Source organism: Malaclemys terrapin, chromosome 9, assembly GCF_027887155.1.
Source record: "Malaclemys terrapin pileata isolate rMalTer1 chromosome 9, rMalTer1.hap1, whole genome shotgun sequence".
Classification (NCBI taxonomy): Eukaryota; Metazoa; Chordata; order Testudines; family Emydidae; genus Malaclemys; species Malaclemys terrapin.
The window spans coordinates 13460808-13484876 of NC_071513.1; the positions used below are offsets into that span (position 1 = coordinate 13460808).

At 40.2% G+C, this 24069-nt stretch overlaps 1 protein-coding gene across 2 annotated transcripts in view; it reads right to left on the bottom strand.

The window, feature by feature from the left end:
- Positions 1-877: 877 nt before the first annotated feature.
- The window catches only part of CUL4B (cullin 4B), a 35275-nt gene continuing 12083 nt past the window's right edge, over positions 878-24069 (bottom strand). For both annotated transcript variants that reach the window (XM_054038757.1, XM_054038756.1), the window contains exons 6-21: positions 23457-23530; positions 21682-21844; positions 21489-21578; positions 21079-21161; positions 19163-19230; positions 17825-17943; positions 15918-16110; positions 13465-13569; positions 13026-13136; positions 10716-10801; positions 8871-8978; positions 8433-8546; positions 7757-7862; positions 7511-7683; positions 6672-6824; positions 878-4639 (exon numbers count right to left, since the gene is read on the bottom strand). In XM_054038757.1, the coding sequence (XP_053894732.1) occupies positions 4544-4639; positions 6672-6824; positions 7511-7683; positions 7757-7862; positions 8433-8546; positions 8871-8978; positions 10716-10801; positions 13026-13136; positions 13465-13569; positions 15918-16110; positions 17825-17943; positions 19163-19230; positions 21079-21161; positions 21489-21578; positions 21682-21844; positions 23457-23530 (1842 nt within the window). In that variant the 3' untranslated portion in view covers positions 878-4543. The remainder of the gene's footprint in view (positions 4640-6671; positions 6825-7510; positions 7684-7756; positions 7863-8432; positions 8547-8870; positions 8979-10715; positions 10802-13025; positions 13137-13464; positions 13570-15917; positions 16111-17824; positions 17944-19162; positions 19231-21078; positions 21162-21488; positions 21579-21681; positions 21845-23456; positions 23531-24069) is intronic.

The window sequence follows — 24069 nt, forward strand, 5'->3', positions numbered from 1 at the left end:
TGCTTCGGGCCACCAAACTCTTCAAGCCTGCCATTATGTGTTGAAACATATGCCCCGCACCGTCATTGCAAAAGCAACTGATCTGGCAAACCCTTACTCATGAGAGCAGTCCCACTGACATCAGTGGGACTTGCTTTGTGAAAAGGGAAGCTTCTCTGTCAGTGAATTCTGCATGGACAAGTCCTATGCTTGTAACAAGTTTTCCCAAAAGGCACCAAGTGTCAGATGGCACAACCCACCAAAAAGGTGGCCCAGCATTGTACAGAAGTGAGTATCAATGTGTTTTTTTCCAAAAGTGTTCTTCATATTTCAGATTAGTATATAAAATGATTCTGAGCAAGCTCTCACTTGACAGCAGCAACAGTAGCGACAAGAGACAATGATTCAGGGCTAGCTGCAGCCAGTCCTGTTTTCTCAAGAAGTCACTCCCCAGTCTGGCCTGGGAACTGTGTATTTGGGTTCTGTACTATGGAAACAGGCAGCAAGCCCTATTTGGTACTTTAGTGCAGTTTTTAGTACTCCCGTGCATTCTGGGCCTGGTTCAAAGCTCAGTGAAGTCACTGGATTTAATGGGGCTTGGATCAGGCCCTTAATTTTTAAACCATGTTTACCAGCCCCTCTCTTAGAAAACAGTGTGTCAGATCTTAAAAATATAAAAATAAAACAAACAAAGTGAATCGAAGAATGGAACCCACTTGGAAAACCCAAGTAAGTGTGATACCTCAACAAAAGGTAACTACTTCATCGGATGAACCCAGGAAGAAAGCAAAAATCTTGTTATCAAAATACATCCCAAAGATATAAAGGAGAGTGCCAAAGACACATTAGCACACCAATATATACAAGTCTGATTAAAAAGACACTTCACACACACAAATAAGAGTTTATCAACACAAAACTGTTTAATATTTATTAAATGACACAAAATACCTAGATAACAGACTCACTCTTTGAAAGGACATGTATTTACATTATTTACCAACTTAACAAAGACTCTCTGTACCCATTTTAGACTTGTTATGAAACATTAAAAAGGTTTTGCTTTTTGCATTAAAGGACGCAATGGTGACACATGTCCCATTTGCAAATCTGCAAAACTATAACATTTTGATGCAGTTAAACAAGCACAATTTTATATTCTAGTAGCCGAGTGACGAGGCTTCTTAAAAGTAACAGGGTTAGTTTTTTTTCACTCCAGAGATACTTCTGAAGAATTGTTATACAAAAAGTATATTACATTTTTTGAATGCTGCTGTACTCTTACAACTTTACTGTAACTTTTCAAAGAAAATACTCTTCCTATTATATGAAATCACTAAAAAACAGTGGTATTTGAACATTGTTTTAGATGCGCAAATAAAACATTGTTTAAAAAGTAAGCATTAGGGCAAATGATATGTTTAGGGAAACGAAAAATACTGTGACTGAAAGATGAGCATTAGAAAGATCAAAATATAAACCACGGCTAAAGCAACTTAACAAATTTGTTAGGTCTCTTATTAACTATTTACTTTGGCACCTTTGTGTGAACTATAGAACAAAACAATGGTTTACAACACTTTCGCAATTACAGCATTTAAACAAAATGGTCACTTTTTTTAAACCAGCCAAGACAAAAAAATAGTCCATTTATGGGTATAAAGATTAAAAAACCTAAAATATATACTTCTAAGAATAAACTGCAATTTCTTATGAACTAGTCTGCTATAAACTGCATGCAAGAGTCAGGATTAAAAATATGTGGCCGAACAGACAAGCTGTTTTATAGCCAAATGAGTTGTGGTCCAAGCCCACTAAAACAAAAATTAATATATGGCTCAGTAGGCAGGCACGTGATCCCAGCAAGAAGTATGGCTGGATGCTAATCTTGGCTGCAGCTTTGTCACTAGCCAGGAGCGAAAACCACTAGCAAAAAAAATGAACAATTTGTCGGGGATAGGCCAGTGGGGTAAATAAAGGGATATGAGGGCATGCTTTTCCCTGCTTTTCTTCAGTTCCTGATCAAGCCAGTGTTCTCATAGGCCATTCATTGGGTTAGTTTAATAGCTGGACTGCTAGTGAAAAGGTTAACTCAGTTTCAGTGTCAAATCTTGAAGTATGTTGACAATTCAGGACATGAGTTTTCTACACAATAGTCTCTGCATTTACTGGTTGAAATAAATGGGATAAATAAAAACAAACCAAAAATAAAACCATCTGGTTGGTTATAGTTGAAATTCAACACCCATCTAATTAGAGATTCTAATGGAGTCTCCTTTGTAAGTATATGGCATACTACCCTGAAACCTTTTTAAGTATGTGGCATTGGTTGTATTTAAACTGTTGCAACAAATCGGAACGGGGCAGTCAAATATTTTGGTTTCCATCCTTCCCCTAAAAGTGAATATTTTAAAGCTTTCCCTCCATAAACAGTATCTTCTTTTAAATAAATCTTTTATTTGAGAAAACAGAACCACCATATACATGGAGAAAAGAGACATAATGCAACTGATACAGAAAGAAGTTTAAAAATAAAGAAGATAGAAAAGCCATGATCTCAATTTCATTGTTGTCCTCTCTCTGGTGGCTCTCTGCTTCTGAGCTAATAGTTATAGGCTTGCTTGATTCCCTACAGAAGCAGCCTCCACAAGAAATGCCCCCATTGGATATATTATGCCTCTCAAAAGGTAGTGACCCTGAATGTCTCCCACTGGATTAGACTGATAACTACTATGCAAAAAATTGACAGGTTTCTTACTACGGCTCACGTGGAAGAGAGCTGTGCAAATTTTATAAGAAGTCAGCATTGAGGGAACAATATGAAATGAGGAGTGCTCTTTACTTGGGGGAGAACCCAGCTGTTGTGTTTTGTCAAGTGAGCACTTTATGTAAAGGAGCCTGAGATAAACAATGGAGGCAATTCACACCATAGAGTTGTTTACAAAAATCAACATTCAGGAAGGGGAAGTTCTGGATCTCACACTCTCACTCTCTCCATAAGGTGATGAAATAATAGATCATCAACAATATATGAGTGCTAGTCATCAGGCGGGTTAAAGAAAGGCCATTATTATTATTATTTTAAAATAAAGTAACATTTTCTTGCCTCCTAGGGTTGTCTGGCATTTCTCAGGGCTGTAGATGCCTGAAAGTGAATCATATTCTTCATCTTCCTATGCCGCATGGCTGAAACTGGTGAGGAGGGGTAGGGGAGCTGTCACATGTCTAGGAAAACTGGAAAAATTAACTCTTCTGCTGCCACTTTATATTCCTGGCATATTCTGCTAGAGCAAAAAAAGTTTCCGGTTGCAAAAACTTCAAGCAATAACCTCACTGTTTGGGGAACCTCTGTATTCAAGCTATTTTTTCCTCCCAGGTTTCACGAAGATCCAAATAATGCTCTTGTCAACTAGGAAAACAGGATCTAGATGCCTTGAAGCAATATTTAAATATCTTTCTGTAGGAGAGGTAGGCTTAGGGTTCTAGGAGGCAAAGCCTGCTACTGTCTAGGACTGATTTCGTAAAGCTTTAGGTTGGCTTGAGTTAACTCCTAAAAGCAATCCAATGCAGGACATGTCTATAAGATTCTCACCCTGTCTAAACCTAGGGTGAAGTTCAAGCCATTTAGATTGTTTCAAAGAAAAATAGTATTCAAATCCATTTGTAATTTTTGTTCATGTAACTTTTTTGTGTGTGTGCGCAAGAACTGTGTTGCTTTTTGCCTCATTTTATAATATAATTCTCTTTTGCTGAGTGTTACTGCAAAGAGTTGGACTCTCCTGCTCAAGACTAGTAAAAATTGTCACGGTTTCTGTTGCTGCTGTTTTATGTTAAGAATAGGGTAAACACTTTACATTTTGGGGTAAGCCATATAAATACAAGTCTAAGCTTGTTAATTAAAGTAAGTGGCACAGTTATTTAAGGAATGGTACATATTTTGTAACCTTACAATCATTTTATATTGATACCGTTTCCTTTACATTTCCTCCTAATTGCAACAGAGAATGTTTTCTATAATCAATAAGTATAACTTGACTTGGTAATTATTTCCACCCCCCCCCCCCCCAGGGTGAAATCCAAATATGAGTGAATCAAATCATTGGTCATTTTGCGACTTGATAAATATATCCAATATTCTGTACAGTAAATTAAAAGTTTGCATGCAGTTTAAGCATTTTAAAGGCTATTTTCTGTATGTTAATTAACCTTCTATTTCATAGTTTAAAGATGTAAAAGAACATTTGTCATATACCAAGGGACTCCTCTTCAGACTCGGAGACAAATGGAATCACGAAGACCAGGTACTTTCTTACAGTTTTCTGCACATCATACTAAATAACATGCAAAGAGTTCAACAGCATTCTTCTTAAAATGTAAATAGTACTCTTTAAATGGGCATGTTAACCACTGAAAAAAGTCCACTCTACTATACTTTTCCATTACACCGCTTTCATTCATTCATCGGTAGTATAAAAAGTCAAATAATGGGCGCAACAGGCTAGTTTATCCACCGGCAATTTAGTATGACACCAAATGTGCAGAAAAACAAAAGGCCAACATATGTTTATGCAATATAGTTGTACTGGTTTGGGTTCTCTTTGTCTCTTTCCATGTAGTCCCTGTCAATTAAGGATTCTATTCTCTTCTTAAGGTCAGCAGGCTGTAAAATAATGCAGATCATCAGTACTACTTTTTTTTTGCAGCCATCTCTACAAAGTTTCTGATCACTCAGTTCCTCCTACTTTAACAATATTACATGAATACATTTTTCAAATTACCATCTGAATAGCTAAATATCCTATTGAGCAATTACAGAAATGCCACAGAAAATCCTTCAGGTACAAGAGCATAACAAATCTAAACTGTCTTTCACAGAAATAGAAAGCAAAAGTATGTGATGGTTAATTTTGGGGTCTGTCAAACATGAATGCCCTATTAAAACTGGAATTCAGGCAGACATACTTCCCATAATGTAACGCTTTTGTATCTTCTAAATCAGGTCACAAAGTGTATTTTGTAACACAATTATCTTATCTCCTGTTTGTGTGGAGCTTTCATCCAGTAACGGAGACGTACTTTGTACATTTGAAAGCATATTGTATAAGTTAGTGACCTAGATTGATGATGTGCGAAAGATCCCCACGAACAAGGGAGAAAACACATTTATGTCAGCTATTATACCTATGCATGCCTGGCTGCCAATTTTATGCAATACAAATCCTTACTTATCTGCAGAGAAAATTTAAAAATTGGTGTTTTTCAAGAAAGCTACAGAAGAAAGTGGCAAAGCTTTCTACTTTACATTTCTTGCACTGGAAAACACCAGAAGTTACAGCTGGCTGAAAAATGAAACAAGTGATTCACATGTTTATTTGCAAACTAAGCTCCAAGTTCAATATGAACTTGACTGGATCTCTCCCTATAGATACAGACATCGTTCATTGTTTGAGACAGCCACAAGCTATAGGTGTTTGTAAATCTCAGTTTACACAAAGTTTTAGCCAGAACTGTTGGTCTGAAAAGTTGTATTAGGTATTTGTTATTCTCTTCTTGATAAGAAGTTTGAATTAAGCAGCTGGGAAGCAGCACCAATACTATGCAACTTGTTGCAAATGACCAACCACAGAGTCTTTCCAGAGAATGCATAGCCAGAACACATTCCCTAACAATTGGTGAGGGCTTATAAATAAGGCTACATTTTAGTCACGGGTATTTTTAGTAAAAGTCAGAGACAGGTCACAGATAGTAAAACAAAAATTCACAGCCCGTGACCGGTCCATGACTTTTACTGAAAATACCTGTGACTAAAACTTGGGGGGAGAGGAGGGCACTGCCCGGGGGCCCCGCAGATGCTGGGGGAAGGCGGCCCAGGACCCCCTCCCAGCAGCAGCAGAGTTTGAGTGTGGGAGGGGGCAGGGGACTGGGGCCCAGGATGGGGGTGAGGTGGGCTCTGGGCAGCGCTTACCTGGGGGGGGGGGGGGGTCCCCAGAAGTGGTGACATCCCCCTCGCTCAGCTGCTAGACGGAGGCATGGCTGCAGTTCCCGGCCAATGAGAGCTGCGGGGGGCGGTGCCTGCAGGCAGAGGCAGCGTGCAGAGCTGCCTGGCCATGCCTCTGCCTAGCAACTGAGTGAGGGTTATGTTGCCGCAGGGACCCCACCTCACCCCATCCCCTGCCCCCTCCCACACCCAAACTCTGCTGTTGCTGGAGGTGGCCCGAGACTGCTCCAGCAGCGGCCAGTGCGCCTGGCGCAGGGGCTACCTGAGCTGCCCCTGAACCAGGTGAACCGGCTGCTGCAGAAGTCACAGAAACTCGCAGCCTTACTTATAAATGCATGCATGCAAAAAAAAAAAATCAGTCTGAGAATGACTTACAAACAAAAAGGAGGCTAAGTTTTTAATGTTATTCACAACCAGTAGTTTGCCCAGCTCTAGAATAATATGCTTTATCTTGTAGCTTTATTTAAAAAAAAAAAAAAAAAAAAAAAAAGTCTTATTATGTCTGTGACTCAAATGCACAAATAAATATAACTGGCACCTCAAACAAAATTCCTAGAAGGAAATACTTTCCCTACCAAATAAGAGTGCTTCACTGGCTGTATTATTTATTCGAGCGATCTCTACAACACCGATGAGGAGAAAGTATAGCAAGGAACAATATTTTCTGAAACAAAAGAAAGAATCAGAACTCTACCTTTACTGGGAATTTAAGCTGGTTGTACACCTCTGACACAAGCAAATTGTGGCTCAGAGTCTTGCGCATCTTCATGATTCGCACAATTGCAGCATCAATTTGGTACTGCCGGTCCTGAAATACTCGCTCTGTAGTGCTTGCCTGTTCCTCTACCTGGATGAGCAGTTTAAAAAAAAAAAAAGTTTTAAAAAGAACACTAAAACAGTCAAAGTCATCCTTTTCTGGTTGTCTGACCTGCAGAAAGCTACATATTAACCCCAGCATTTTTGGTGTCAAATATTGGTCTCTTGACTTCCTTCCTAAATCCTTTTTGAAAGGCTATTGTCTACAAAGAGAAACAAACTCACACAGGGGATTAAAATAGTTTCAGATATCAGCGGGAACCCAATGATAAGTTAACGCATAGCCATAATATAGAGAACGGAATGCCAATTAAGGGTCTGAATGTTCTTATTCCCATGTAATCTAGCCAGATTAATCTATAGCAGTTTGCAAAGTTTTTATTTAGTCAAGCTTCAGAATACAAAGGTCAATGGGCACACGACAACAGGTACTACTTAAATCTTTCAGATTCCTAGAAATATGGGTAGATTATCAAATCTGATTAATAGGATAGCTGCAAGGTAATCTGGATTAGTTTACTAATCCAGATTTAAGCCCTATGGTTCACTTGCCACACAAAGTACACCTGCATACTTCATGTAAGTGACCAAATATACAAATTCATACACTGGACAAAAGAAAGTTTACTGTATTTTTAAGACATACAATAGATAATTGAACTAAGAATCAGGAGAGAGGGCAGCAATCGGGAGGAAAAAAAAACCCCAAACCCATACCGTTTCTTTCATCTGGATTTGGTTTATCTTTATCCTGAAGAGTTTGTGTCTGAAATCATCATTGCATGTAAATTTATCACCATCTTCCACGTCTTTGCCTTTGGGACTTTTAGTCAGTACTCTAGCTTTGCCACAGGCTAATGACTGGAGCGTTCTCCTTAACTCTCCATCCTCTAAAGCAGAAACAAGATGTTTAGTATTTTAGACAACAGCATTCAGACACCATCCACTGCATTTAATACTGACCTATCCCAGTTGCTTGCTTTATCTCCTCTAAACTGAACTCCTCGCCTTCATTAAACATAAGCAGCACCAGTGTCTGGAACAAAGAGACTTGAAGCTCTTTTTTGCCCTGTCAAGGATGAAGTGATCAGATGTTACTAAGTCTTCTTGGAAAGAAAGTCAAAAATCATTCACGTATTGTACATTAATTCAAATGAAAACTTGGCTTGCAGGAAAGCTAACCATTTTATTTGGGTCAGGAATCTGAAAAGGCATATTACTAACTACCATGTGCTAACTGAAATACAGCACCAGGCTTAGACATGAGATGTTCAATTACTATTTGTTCCCCACCATCACAAACATGGTGTGCAGTACTTCTCTCTACTTTCAGACCAATACATTAAGTAACATGTGTAATTTATCTTGTGTGAATTATACCATCCAATACTAGAGTCTCTGATGCATTAAAACACAAAATATTTTGGGTAGCTCCTGCAATGGCACCAAACTGGATGGTACCACACAGTCATTATATTAAAAGAAATTCAAGAAGGTTATTGCCAATGCTAAATATTGATCATATTGCAAGGTTCTTTCCTAGAGCTATCCATGGTCATATCACAAAGTACCTCAAAACGGACAAAAGCCAGACTGCAGGAATACATCAGCAGAAAATAACCCAGAGACTCATACTTGCCTCTTTAAATTCTGCTTTTAGTACACAGTGACCTAGTGTTGATTGCCACTGAAGTTTCCTACCACTGTGTTTTCCCAGGTAGAAGGTCTTAAAGATCTCCTGCAGTTTTACCATCTAAAGAATGGGAAAGAAAGAAAAATTCCACTTTAAAAACTCCACTTCATTTCCATTTGCATTTATTTAATCAAATACATGAAATGTAAACAAAACAGTTTAAGGGAGGAGCAAGCTTAGATAGGAAAAACAATGTTAAGGTTTTGTTTTTTAAAGAGATGTTAACTATGTATTTATGTCCTAAAGGTTGATCTATTTTTAAAAATAGTTATAATCCTTAACCCTTTATTCAAAAGGCAGTTAAACATTAAACATTAACTAATGGCAAGCCTAAGAAAGAAGTGTTCTACTCCTGTATGCAAAGTCCAACATAGTTATCCTTACCTCTGGTGGTAAGTGGACTTCCATAGGCACATAGGTTGGCCAATAACCCATAGTCAGGATGTTCACTGTTAGTTCAATGTTACCAGGTACATTCTGATTTTGCATATACTGCAAGGAGAAACAAAAGCATATTGAAAAAGTGGTGCTGTTCTCTTGTTCTTACAGGCAGAACTACCAGGAAGTTAAACAGGCATTATCAGTGCCATGTCTGCACAGAATGCAAGTGACCTCATGATATATTCTCTGCACTGAATGCAAGTTAACTACATGAGTATTAGAACGAGTATGATAGCACCTTTCAGAGGCTCTCAAAACACTTTTTGCTGTTTGTAAAGAAACCCATAAATTACACTTTAATTTAATCCACTGCCATTGTGGAGTACAAGACTATTTAAAAGACAGAGAAACTGAAGCCAAGAGGTTAAATAACTTGACCAAAGTCAACCCAAATCAGTGGCAGAGTCAGGAATACAACTGAGTTGTGCTGACACCATGTGCTCTACTCTATCCACTAGATCAGTGATCTAGTCTCATCAGCTTGTAATGCTGTTAAGCTAGACATTCAACAAGTTTGCATATTTATTTCAATATATTTCCTATTAAATCCCAGTAGGTACTTGTTCTACTGATTTTTGCTCCGTTATTAGTTAAATCAATTAGTGAACTAAGGTGGAAGATTCTCAAAAAGGCACAAATAGGATTTGAGTATTCAATTCCCATTGACTTTTCAGTAGGAGCTGTGCTTCTAATTGTCTTTTGTCTTTGAAAAAATCATCCCCTCCCAAGGATCTTTGTACAAAAAAGAAACAAGTTAAAGAAACTGCACCTTGTAAGAGCAAGTTATTCTCTGTGTCTTCTGAAGGAGAGAAATGGTAAGGAAATATTTACAACTGGAGCTTTAAACAAACATTTTGGCCATAACACACTGTGACCCAAGAACCTCAATGCCATCTGGCAAGGAGGTGCAGAGGGGTTACAGGAATTTCTTGGGTTTGGCATGTACATTCTAGTTCACCAGAGTGTACTGAGAGATCTCAAATAAAAGCCAGTGTCACGCTGGTTATCAACATCATTGCAAAATGCATGTATGGATATTGTATAAGGAGTTATGTATCTACACTGAAAATTATGTTCTTGAAGGTCTGGTCACCAGCAAATGTGTTTTCTGGCAAGAATGTTGATCTAGCTGGCTCTTTACATGTAAATTAAGTACTGTATAGTTCACATTGGATCTCCTATCACCTGTCAGAACCGAATGTTAAGAATGGAAAGATTGTGGGAACTTCAGAGACAATAACTAAACACCAGAATAGGGTGAGGATAGGAGAGCTGGGGAGAACCTTATATTAAGGTGTACTCCACGGATTTGCCCTATTGTATTTGGGAGGCAAAGATGACATCCTGACAATCCTTCACTGACGAAGTAAAGGGACAGAGCTTGCTTTATGAAAAACAGGTCTCAACCAGGCTTTGTTGAATATGCTGGAGAGAACTTTGGCTGAAGTAAGCTTTTTTTGTTTAGACGGGTGTAAATTGTTAGTTAAATTTAGTCAGTAGAAAGCATGTTATGATTTTGTTTTATATGTAACCATTTGTTCTGAAGACTCCAGGATTCATGTGTTACTACTCTACAGAGTGAGCGAGGCTGTGCTGTGCTTTGCTGCCAAAGGCTGGTGGTTTCAAGGATTTGATCCACAACAGGCACAGCCAAGATTCCTTCAAGCGAAGAGGAGGTAGTAGTGAGGTGCCTCACAACCCTGAGTACCCCTGGGGTGCATCACACATACCCACAAGGAAAGTAATAAAACACTAGAGAACAAACCATGGCAGGCTTTATAGCTATACCTGTTTAAACTGTATCATGATATCTTTTGAAAGTTCCATGTCTTTAAACATTCCTTCAAGCTTGCTGGTGAAAGCAGCTCCACATTCTATAAGAGAAGTTTTTATAATTAAAAAAAAACCAGTCAAAAACTAAGAAGCAACACATTTAAAACGGTGACAGAGTGACAGCCGTGTTAGTCTGTATCAGCAAACAGAACGAGGAGTACTTGTGGCACCTTAGAGACTAACAAATGTATTTGAGCATAAGCTTTCGTGGGCCAAAACCCACTTCATCCGATGCATGCAGTAGAAAATACAGTAGGAAGATATATATACACAAAATATGAAAAAATGGGTGTTGCCATACCAATTGTAATGAGAGTAATTAATTAAGGTGAGCTATTATCAACAGGAGAAGAAAAAAAACTTTTGTAGTGATAATCAGGATGGCCCATTTCCAACAGTTGACAAGAAGGTGTGAGTAACCGGGGGAGGGGAGAGGGAGGGAGGAAGAATTAGCATGTGGAAACAGTTTTTACTTTGTGTAATGACCCATCCACTCCCAGTCTTTATTCAAGCTTAATTTAATGGTGTCTAGTTTGCAAGTTAATTCCAGTTCTGCAGTTTCTTGTTGGAGTCTGTTTTTAAAGTTTTTTTGTCGAAGAATTGCGACTTTGCGGTCTGTAATCGAGTGACCAGGGAGGTTGAAGTGTTCTCCGACTGGTTTTTGAATGTTATAATTCTGGACATCTGATTTGTGTCCATTTATTCTTTAGCGTAGAGACTGCCCGGTTTGGCCAATGTACATGGCAGAGGGGCATTGCTGGCACATGATGGCATAGATCACATTGGTAGATGTGCAGGTGAACGAGCCTCTGATAGTGTGGCTGATGTGATTAGGTCCTATGATGGTGTCCCCTGAATAGATATGTGGACAAAGTTGGCAACAGGCTTTTTTGCAAGGATGGGTTCCTGGGTTAGTGTTTTTGTTGTGTGATTGCTGGTGAGTATTTGGCTTCAGGTTGGGGGGCTGTCTGTAAGCGAGGACTGGCCTGTCTCCCAAGATCTGTGAGAGTGAGAGATCATCTTTCAGGATAGGTTGTAGATCCTTGATGATGCGCTGGAGAGGTTTTCGTTGGGGGCTGAAGGTGACTGCTAGTGGCGTTCTGTTAATTTCTTTGTTGGGCCTGTCCTGTAGTGGGTGTCTTCTGGGTATTCTTCTGGCTCTGTACATTTGTTTCTTCAAACTAGATACCATTAAATTAGGCTTGAATAAAGATTGGGAGTGGATGGATCATTACACAAAGTAAAAACTGTTTCCCCATACTAATTTTTCCCCCTACTGTTACTCACACCTTCTTGTCAACTGTTGGAAATGGGCCATCCTGATTATCACTACAAATTTTTTTTCTCCTGCTGCTAATAGCTAAATTAATTACTCTCATTACAGTTGGTATGGCGACACCCATTTTTCATGGTGTGTGTGTGTGTGTGTGTGTGTGTGTGTGTGTGTGTGTGTGTGTGTATATATATATATATCTTCCTACCGTATTTTCTACTGCATGCATCCGATGAAGTGGGTTTTAGCCCACAAAAGCTTATGCTCAAATACATTTGTTAGTCTCTAAGGTGCCACAAGTACTCCTTGTTCTTTTTACATTTAAAATGGTTATACCATTGGTCAAAGAGCCATTCAAATCTAGCATACAAATAGAAATTCAGAAAATAGATTATTCCTAATTTAAGAACTGTCCTAGGGCCAGCCCATCGAGTACCTGCACATTGATTTTAACTTTGATCTTCTGCATGGTGATCTTTAGATTCTTGAAGTTTGAACCTGGATTAAACTTTAGAAATCCTGTCTGGCACAAGATTTTGTATTATGAAACAGCGAAGGTCAATCGGTAAGAGCTGACTGGCAGTTACACGGGGCTGAGAGTCCTTATACTGGATAAAAATCATGACCCAAGAGGAAAAAGCACATTATATTCTCATAGCATAAGTATTTTGTGCCAGAATCCCTCAGATTTACGCCCGAAGACCAGGATGGTACAAGCTAGATGGTCAGCTTGAACTTTCAATTCCTGACTTCTGCCTGGTACTAATGTATTTGCTTATATGAAATTGTTTTCTTAAAACACAATAAAATTGTTAAAGATAAACATAACATTGTAGAAAAAGATTTACACACCCACTGCATTTCCCCTTTCACTTCTTTCAAAAGAGAAAGACCAAAAAAAAAAAATATATCTGTTATGGGGGAAAAACAGATATTAATTTAGACTATTATTTCTAACAGAGAAAAGCAGGGAGGGAGGGCAAGATACTCACCATGTTTGAGTTTGGAAAGCATAGATTTTTCTGCATCTACTGATGCACTTTTCCCAACTAATAGCCGCTTTGCTAGATCTTTCTTATAGAAGGCCTCAAAGACATCTTTTCCTGTAATGTAAAGGACATGATTTGTTAATGATCAGATAAAACTGGTTTGTGAAAACTGCAACATTTAAATGAAAGGTTACTCAATAGGCCCCATCTAAAGTCCATGGGAGCTTTTCAGTTAACTTCAATTAGCTCTGAATCAGGCACCACATGAGTATTTAGGACACTCTCTACAGCTAAATGATTGGAAGATAAACTAAATCCACAGAGATACTGCACGCTTCTTTTTTTTTTTTTTTTTGAGGCAGATTGATTTTAATCTATCAATTTGCAAGGAAACATTGTTACAGATAAAACAACTGTACACAAACAAAACTGTAACCCTTACCATAAATGAACCTAAATATAATCATAATTTTATCCAGCATTTTTTCAAGTTCTTCATCAGTAGCTTCTTTGTTGCCTGCACGAAGCTTTGAATCCACGTACTTAGCTAAAAAGTAAAACAGGTAAAAGGAATTGAAAACTTGACTCTGACGAGCATCAGAATGAACCTACATTTAAATTTTGACGTTTAGCTCATTCTGGAGATGTTTTAAAAAAATAAACCAAAAACTATGGTCCTTTTGGAAAGCCAGAACAATTAGACATTACCATGAACAAACTTAGCACTGCCATTTTGACACTACTTTCATTTATGCCTTTAAAACATCATTAAATTGCAATAGTTCAAGGACCTCTTCTCATATGAGTGAGAGTACCAGCTTAAATATAAGATGATGAAAAATCACAAACTCATGACTATTCCACAGGCCTGTATCGGTTACTTTAAAATTAAGGTTTTTAAACATAATAAACCATACTCCACATAAAGGTCTATAGCTAAAGTAGCAGCAAAAGAAGGCTTTAGGTACCAGAGTAAAATCTGTTGTTAAAATCGTTCTAGAAATTTAAACTTTGGGAAGAAAAATTGTGCATACTAGCTGATTTCAATCGCCAGTTTCAGTTTGTTTCAGTTTCAAATGGTGGGAGAATATCTGCTAAAATTATTGAAACAGAGATCGCTGAAAAATAGGGCACTCTGAAGCAAGTTTCCACTGAAAGGGTAGCCCCAACAGCCCAGATAGCATAACAGGTATGGTTCCATTGCATAGGAAAGTGAGCAGGTCTGTATTTCTGAATGCCACAGAACACTGGTCCACTGGGGCTCCATTCGGTGAGACGATAGAGAGAGAGTGGGCAGGAAGGTCATATAGTTGGTGGATCCACTACTACATAGTTGCACAGGCTGCAGACCCCTACGTCACTCTGTGCACATATGAGGTATCACAGGGACTGCATAGACTCCCGAAGACTAAACTAATTCCATGGTCAGGAAAGTTTTGCCTAATCTCTGTTAGTGATTGACTTGGGTCCTGAAGCATGGCTGATATACCTCAACTCAACTAAAAAAACAACAACAAATACTAGCCAGTGAAATGGTGAATGGTCATTCTTCATAACAATATCTAATGCTTCTGGAATCCTATTAAGCTACACCTCTACCCCGATATAACGCGGTCCTCAGGAGCCAAAAAAATCTCACCGTGTTATAGGTGAAACTGCGTTACACTGGGGTAGGGAGAGGAACTGCTTTTACCGTTCCCCACCCCAGCTTCTCTCCCCCTCCCCCCCAGGCGTGCCACGCCAACCAGCTGTTTGGCCCGGCAAGCCGGGGGAGGAAGAGCGGAGCGGCGTGCTCAGGGGAGAAGGCGGAGATGAGCAGGAGCGGGGAGCGGTTCCTCTGCGCCCCCCCCTTACTTGCTGCGGCCCCCCTGCCCCAGCTCACCTCGGCCTCCGCCTCCTCCCACGAGCGCACCACTCAGCTCCGCTTTGCGCCCCCCTTCCCCCAGGCTTGCTGCGCCAATCAGCTCTTTTGCACGGCAAGCCTGGGAGGGAGGAGAAGCGGAGCTGAGTGGTGCGCTCGTGGGACAGGCGGAGGCAGAGGTTAGCTGGGGCAGGGGGGGCCGCAGCAAGTAAGGGGGGGAGGCACGCAGAGGAACCGCTCCCCGCCCCAATTCACCTCCGCTCCGCCCCCTCCTCCTCCCACGAGCACGCTGCTCAGGGCCACACGGGGAGCGGGGGGAGGGCAAGTAGGACAATTTGCCCCAGGCCCCGGGCCCTGCAAGCCCTGGCTCGGCGGTGTTCTGGGTCTTTGGCGGCATTTTGGCGGCGGGGGGTCCTTCAGTGCTGCCGAAGACGCCGAGCGACTGAAGGGCCCCCCGCCGCCAAAATCCCGCCCAAGACCCGGACCACCGCCAGGTGAGTACAAGCGCTGCAGCTCCCCCGCTTTGCCCCAGGCCCCCTGAATCCTCTGGGTGGCCCTGACGCCACTCAGCTCCACTTCTCCTCCCTCCCAGGCTTGCCACGCAAAACACCGGATTGGCGTGGCAAGCCTGGGAGGGAGGGGTGAGAAGCGGAACTGCGGCGCGCTCGTGGGAGGAGGCGGAGCAGAGGTGAGCTGGGGCACGGGGGCCCCGGGGAGGGCCGCAGAAGTAACGGGGGGGCGCAGAGGAACCGCTTGCGGTAACACGAATTCGGATACAACAAGGTAAAACAGCCTCGTCCCCCAGAGCGCTGCTTTACAGTGTTATATCGGGTAGAGGTGTATTTGCAGAAATATACATTGTGGTAGGAGATTATACAGTTTAGTTATGCTTTCTGTTAAGCCTCCTTTCGTATATAAAATCCCATCATTCCCCTAATCATCTGTTCAAATTGCATAATCAAAAAACCCAAAACAAAAAACCAATGAACAAAACAAAAAACAGCTTCTATGTAGAAAGAGACTGAAAATGATACCTATCAGTTCAGCTGGTTTATTTGGTCTCTTGTTAATGAAGGTTTCAAATGCTTCTTTCATAGCATTGACAAATTTCTCATTCTTCAGAAAGCAGACATCAATAATATGGTCAACTTTATCCTTAAAATCTAGCAGCTCTTGGACCATAGTTTTGTCTTTTTCTGGGTTAATTACTATAGTGCTACCAAATGCCTGAAAAACAAAAATTCACCCTTCAATCAAAATTCTAAATACCAGATCTGAATGAAATCTTCAAACAAAAGTTGGATGATGTAAAAGTTCAGATTTTACAATGAAAAATGTTTGCTTCCCTAACACAACAATAATTAAAATAGCAGAATGTACTTGCTAGACACAGATAGTATTTTATATTTTGAATCACCATACCAAGATAGACAGCAATTAAAAAAAACAAAAAAAAACAAATTGCTGAAGTCAGGATATAGCAGAACTTGCATTTCAGAAGAGATGCAAACACAATGGTAAGCCAACTTTATGGTACAAACACTTAAAGATGATAGTCAAACTATATACGACCAAAATATTACATGCTGTAAGGACTCATTCCTGCAGAGACTTACATGGGCAAGACTCCCAGTGAAGTCAATTTCACCACAACAGTAATACAAAGCACTCTCCTACCAAAGTTAGGATGCCTGTGTGACAATATTATTAAAGTTACAGAATCATCTGCCCACTGAACACTTAAGTCAATGGGAGTTTTCCTATGAATAAATGAAGGATAATAAAGGTCTTTAGTGTTGTAACCTAGTATGTATGCCCTTTGCTTTTTAAGTAGCTTATCCCCCCTAAATCCACCACTCAATTAAAGCAGAGAATTTAAGTGTAGGCTGGAGCAATACAGACTGGGGATACTCTACTCACACACTCAGGAATACAAATACTGCATGTATGAAAGTGTATTCCACTTAATAAGCAAAAACTTTACTTTTGTTGCTGAAAGTTTAGTGCTTTTGGATTTTTTTCTATGTGCAACTAACAAAACCCCACATATGCTGTTAGCAGCAAACTGCTCTTTCAGACAAGATCCTAGCCTGGCAATATCCATGATGCTGGTGCACAGACAAAAGTAATCAAAATATAATCACATAAGCTTCATTGTTAGAAATAGAGACGTGTTTTTCCTTTAGTACACAATCCGTATGAATTAACATTTTAAATTCCAAATTTCTCAGTGGACTTTTCTGAACAAATGAGTGGAAACCCAAAGAGTTAACTATAAAAAAAATATATATATATATAACTGGCAGTATCACTTCAGGTGGTGGTGTAGACCAAGCCTATGTCAGTATAACTATGTTGTTCAGAGGTGTGGAAAATCCACACCCGAGTGACACAGTTCTACCAACCTAGCCCCCCGGTGCAGACAGCACCATATTGATGGAAGGGCTTCTCCCATAGACATAGTTATCACTTCTCGGAGGTGGAGTACCTATGCCAACGGGAGAAGTTCTTCCGTCGGCGTAGGTAGAGTCATTATTAAGCGCTACAGCTCTGTAAGTGTAGACAAGGTAAACTTGACCTGGAAATAAACGTATAAATTACAGCCAACATTATTCTAAAGTGACAGGAAAATACCAGGAATGTGTCTTTCCTCGACCAATACACATTGTTCTGTGTAAACCAAAAACCAAAAATCCAGATTTTGGAATGATAGATGCTTCAAGACAATATTCAATTATTCTAAAATAATACATCATTCCCAATGCAATTTAACAGGTTGTTAGGTTGCATATAAGCATGCTGTTTAAAAGTTTCCAAGTCATCTGTTGAAACATAGTTTTATCTTTCTAAGCTATAATACTTGTTTATGAAAAGAAATGTTTGTGGACAATCCTCGGTGATTATATAAAGTCAGTACAAGATCCTGGATATATAGCAGTACCTTTATGTATTCAATCCAATGCTGTAAGAGAACTTGCACTCCACCTCTGACCCGACTGAACAACTGATATAGAAGAGACAAGTCTTGAATTCGGTTTTCATCAAGAAGATGGTTTAAACCTGTGAGTTTGAAAGTTTAAACATCTAAAAAAGGTATAATCATTGGAAGTGATCCATGCATGCTACTGGAATGTAAAGAACTTCAAATCTCATGTTAACCCAGCCATATTATCACTCAATATATCCGTTTATTCTCCAATGGAATAGTTTGTCGATTTAAAAAAAAAAAATTGGCAGTCAAACTGGCTAGACAACAAAAAACAGAAAGGCAATCTGAATTAACGCTGTACCTGAAAGCCCTTGTTTAATTGGGCCATGTATCTTGGACTATCGTACTATACGTAACTGTCTCATCACATAAACTTTGCTCATTCATACTTCATTGCTCCTTTAAATTCAGTAATAAAAAAAGTTTATGCTCCATTAGCCCCTGGGAAGCTTTGCTAGGAAGCTCAGAAGTCCTAAACCTCAATTTTTGCAGAAAATTAAGCTTTATAACCCTATAAAAAATGCAAGTCTCTTCATGTAGCCAAGCAGCATCTTCATCTTTCATATTAACCTCTTGGTAGCAGATGTCTGAAAAACCACAGCAGAGTCCAGGGACATCACATAAGTAAGAATCCCCGAATACCCTCACTTCTAGTAGCTGGGAAGAGGGAACAGGTGGGGGCAGGGCTTCTTAACAGAACACCCTCCCACACACCATTCGGCTAACAGGTGTCTAGTAATTTTCAAGTCAAAGGAAAAATATTAAAGCATATTAGATGAACAATTTATGCAGGCTGCACTCATGTATCCATTATTCACCTTCCTTGGAGCACACACGGTCTCATGACCAGGAGGAGAGATTATTACAGGGCTAAAGCAGTGTATCTTAACTGCTTTTGCCTTCTTTAGAGTACAGTAGCATGTTTGCTTGCTAATCCCGAATGGTCTCCCTTGCTACATCGGGCCCTAACGCAAAGACTACCCCCACTCATGATCTTCATAAGGTTACTTGAATCCTCAACCCAACATCTATATTTTAATTCTAGTTTTCCTTCTGCTCTGCAATGTATTTGAAGACACTATTGTGGCTCCTTACCTCTGAAAAGGAGAATGAGACTTGCCCTCCTGCAAAATGTTCAGTGCTATTTCATGAACTGAGTAGCAAGGAGTGTTAAAGAATGATGTGGCTTGTGTCCTCCCCCAGCACCTGAATGTGTCACTTTCTTTTCAGCACAGGAATGAAAGCCCCGAAGCAGTAATTAGAAACATTTCTATAAAGAAGAAAGATTACCTTTCTGAAGAATGGCTGTTAAATGTTCACCTAGCAGTTGCTTTTCTACAGTAGCAATTAGTGGCTTCCTATAGAAGAAATGTTTAGAATTACTTTTCCTTTTTCTATCACTAACAGTTTTAAATCCCATTTGAAGAACAGACTAGCCTGACTTAAATCTACACTTGGCATTTGGTAGGCTCCTGATCAATAACTCGGGGCTGTTTGTTTAATAAATATATTTAACCTGTTTCCCCCAGTAGGTGACTCTACATGTTGGTTGCTGACTAGGGATTTATAGTAAACTCATCACTATGGTATCTGAGTGCCTCGAGGTGATGCACAAGATGGATCTCATCAGGGCAGAAAGTAAGGGAAGCAGCTCCTCAGGGAATATGCTTCCTCCAACCTCATGCAAGAGGGCATTCAGGCCTTTCAAGAAACCATAAAGCAAGGAGACAGTGACCAGGAACGGGCAAAGATGACAGGTATTTGAACCAACAGCTCCTAAATTAGAACGGGGACTTTGCTAACAATGGACTCAGGAAGAAGGGATCCACTGAAGGATCTAGCAGCCTCTTACTCTAGTGGCTGAGGGGGTGGGGGTGGGGACAGCAGGACTGGAGAAACAACATACACAGCAGTCCCAAATCCCCTCCCTCAGAGAGTTCATCTCTAGTGGATGAGGAGGCAGCACCAGAGCAGTATTTCTCAAATGCAGCCACCAGCAGATTTTTTGTGGCCACGACAGCCTCCAAAGCATGGGTGGAGATTCGAGGAGGGGAGGGGGGTGAAGAGGTGGAGGAGAGGGAGCAGCAGCCTCTCCCTGCAGCACCCAGCTGTTGCTCCTGAATAATTGTTACCAAGGGCAGTGAGATGCGCTGCCTGGGTGTTTGTTTTGGCGCCGCCAGCAGGGATCGGCATCCTGCACCACGCAGCCTCCTCAGGGGCTCCAAGCAGAACTGCTGGAGACACATGGGGCTGGTGTGCACAGCACCAGAGTCAGCTATGGTGTTCAGTCATTGGGGCACTCCTCTGCTCCAGCTTGCCTGGGGAGCCTGGGACTCCACAGGTGGCCAGTGAGTCTCTGACACAGCTTCCCTGGGGCGGGCTCTTGCTGAAGGACTACGGCGGGCAGGAACAGAGAGACTGGTTTGTCAGAGTGGCCAGCAGCAAGAGCTGGTGGCCGCACTCTGAGGCCACCAAAATATTTGTTGGGAGAACCCCTGCACTGCAGTAAGAGGCCTCTATATCATTCAGTGGTCTGCTCCCTCCCAACTCCAATGTAAGACCTGCTGCCCACATATTCAAAGAGGGCCATACATCCTATTGCAGGTCTCCGCTTCCTCCCAGTAACCACAACAGTGGCCTCAAAGTATGTCTCAGTAGGGGAATTCCAGCATCCCCACCAGCAACCTCCTGCACCTGAGTCCACCCCGAAAGGTAATCTTCATTTTAAGTTTCCAGGGTGATGACTGTGTTATCTAAGAAACTGACATTCAAGGGTTTTTCTTCCTTGAATGGTATTTACATCCTTTAACTAGTTTAGAGTTTTTCCTCTGAGAATACCCGATAACTATTGCTGGCCTCGCTCTACTTTCGTTAGGAAGGTAACTGAGTATTTGCTCATACAGGTAGTTGCCACTGCTAGTAGGAACACAGGCTCTCTCCCCTAAAATGACCCGCAAATCAAATTAATTGCCCAAAAGTCAAATCAGCCTCTAATCTGAACCACTCCAGTTAGCTGTGCAAAACAAGACAATGATTGATTGGCTCCAAGCAGTTTTAGGGAAGAGAAGCATTTGGCAGCTTACATTACATTTGTATACAAATAACAAGTTAGTCAATAACTATAGTTATTTTGTGTGGCAAAAGCCTTCAACAGGATTAGAACCGAATGGCTAAAGATACCAAGCCAAAGCAGATCACACACTTACTGTGTACTTTGATCCAAGTATGTGATAATTCTATCTGCTTCTTCTTCTAATCGCTTGTTGACATGATGAAGATACTCTGGAACCTGAAAAGATGGAAGAAAGTTATTTTACTGTTTACATAATGAAGAAAAGTTGAAGAGATTCTGAGACCAAAGTCTGACAGCAGCAGCTACAGACCAATTTTGGGACCAAGAACACCAGGCTCTAGAGTGATGGTGCTCGAGTACATTTGCCACGAGTACATTCTTTAAAAAGGTAAATGTGTGGGTCCCACTATTGCTGAGAATATTTTCTGCTACCCTTATGCATGAGGAGAATGCACTATAGGAACACATTATTCTGCTCTCTCTTAGCTAAGATGTTTTATCAGTGGCTGCAAACAAGAGGAAAAAGATTAAAACATAAAATACCTCTCGTTCTTGCATAAGCCTCTGTCCCTCTGCTGCATACAGACGATTAGTCTCTTCCAAGAATCTATGTTCAAAAGAATCTTGATAAATCTACGGAATAAAGAAGAATAATTCAGTTTAAAGCATAGTGTATCCTTGAATACAAGTGTGATGCTTTTTTCAGTTTTCTGCAAACTGAAGAAAATGTACTCACCTGCAAATCAGAAAGCATACTTAGAAGACTTCGGAGCAAACTTCTATCAATAGCCTCACCATTTCTTTCCCTCTCAATCAGGAGAAGAATGCCATCAATGGTCTTGTTCTGAACTTTCTGATCGCTAATTATATGAGTCCTAAATAACTCTAAACCCATATCCCTAAAAAGAGAAAAAAGCCTCTTAAATAATTTGCATCAGAACCATCCCTGATTTTTTATTTTTAACCATTACAATAAAAACCAACAGCACACATTCTTGATTCAGATGCTCAAATATTTATTTTCTCAGAGTTTCCTAAGCCATTTCAGAGGTAAATGCACACATACAACAATAGGCAACTATCTAAAGTAAAACTCTTGTACACATTCTCATATCTGCATATACAAGTGAGATTTATTTTTGATAATCACCTTGTTTTAGGACATTAACCATTCTTAGCTTGGATTAGCTGGATTTAGAAAGATTAAAAACTGATGTGCCTTAAAAAGTGTTTCCTCAATTTAATATTAAGACTAGCATATATTCAAAGATAAAGCAGTTTTGTCAAAAGAACTAAGCATGGAATGGAAGCCAGGGTTCTAATCTCAGCTCTAGCACTGGGTGTTCTTAACCAAAGATTTTAAATGATGAATGGTGATGTGGAAGCAGGGATCTCAGTTTTGGGTGTCCAACATGATGCCTTAAATGGGTCTGATTTGAGAGTGGGTGCTCAGTACTTTCTGAAAAGTTAGACCTTTAAGGTATATCAAGTTGGATGCCCCAAAACGGAGGCATCCAATCACTGCAATTCACTTTCAAAAATCCTGTGATTTCCCAGCTCACATACACTGACTTCGGCTAGCTTGATGAGAGCTATTGTGAGTATAAACAGTAATGTGGCCATGGTAGCAAAGGCAGTGGCAGCAGTGGCATGGCTTAGCCATATTGAATACAACCTGCTTGTAGGTATGGACTCGGCATGGGTAAGCCATGCTGTTGCTGCCTCTGCTACTGCAGCTAAACTGCTATTTATACTTGCACTAGTTCTCATCGAACTAACGTGAGTATGTGTAAATGACCTGGAAATCACAGCCCTAGCTGGTACTGTAGATGTAACCTTAGGGCTGGTCCACACTAACCCCCCACTTCGAACGAAGATACGCAACTTCAGCTACGTGAATAACACAGTAGTTATTAATAACATAGAAGTATCTTAGTTCGAACTTACCGCGGGTCCACACGCAGCAGGCAGGCTCCCCCGTCGATTCCGCGTACTCCTCTTGCGGAGCAGGAGTACCGGCGTCGACAGCGAGCACTTCCGGGATCGATTTATCGCGTCTAGACAAGACACGATAAATCGATCCCAAAAGATCGATTGCTTACTGCAGGACCCGGAGGTTAAGTATAGACGTACCCTTAGTTTACCCCTTTATAAAATTAGGAGTTGTACATATTCGTTATCCAATATATTTAAAGCATTGTATCTTTAGAATGTTACAGATGTAACAAATATCCTCACTACCTTTGTAGTGTACCTGTGACCCTAAATCCTGGCTTTTCAATTACTTTCTTGTATTATGCAAACTGGAGTTAGATGGTATCAGTTCAGTTAAAATTTGGTATTAGTCACTGCAAAACTCTCACATTTTATGGAAATGAAATTCAAAACCTCTCTCTCTTCAAGGAGGACAGAAAATTATAAGCTAGCTGCAATTCCTATATTTCAACTAGTAAGACAGTATGAAAGCTTTTTTTTTTTTTTTAAAATCTATTTTATTCTTTGCATCCTTACCAAATAGATGGCAGCATTGAATTTTGAAGAACATAAGTTCGATCCAGGAACAAAAAGATACTCCTAATCATGATCTGTTGGGGGAGGAGGGAAAAAGTCACCAGCATTTTTATATTAGTTGAAATTGAAATGCCATATACCTATATATGTGTATGTGCCAAAATTACCAACAATTTCGGGAGTATTCTGCATTTATTAGTATGCAGTGGGATGTTTTAAGTAAGATGATCAACATGATATTTAGTATTTGATTTAGGGTGGGAAAGAATGCAAAATAGCATTTAGACATGAATCAAGGGTAAAATTAGAATTAGTCTCTGAGTTACAAACACGAGGGGAAAGGCTAGCATATACACACACGCAATGTGTGTTTCAAATGTTTATTCAAGACCAAAGCCATATGTTCAGAAGTACATCTCAGGGAAGTGCTTTCAAAGTTTCATTTCTAACAAGTTAGATGTCATTTCCTCCTATAAAGGAAGCCTTCACATTAGACATCAGATAACATTTCAGAAGCACAAAGTGTATTTGTAAAAAAAAAAAAAAAATATGAGCGAGATAAGTAAACTGTCAGGAATAGACAAGTTTGTTTTTAACAGAAAAAACAAAAACA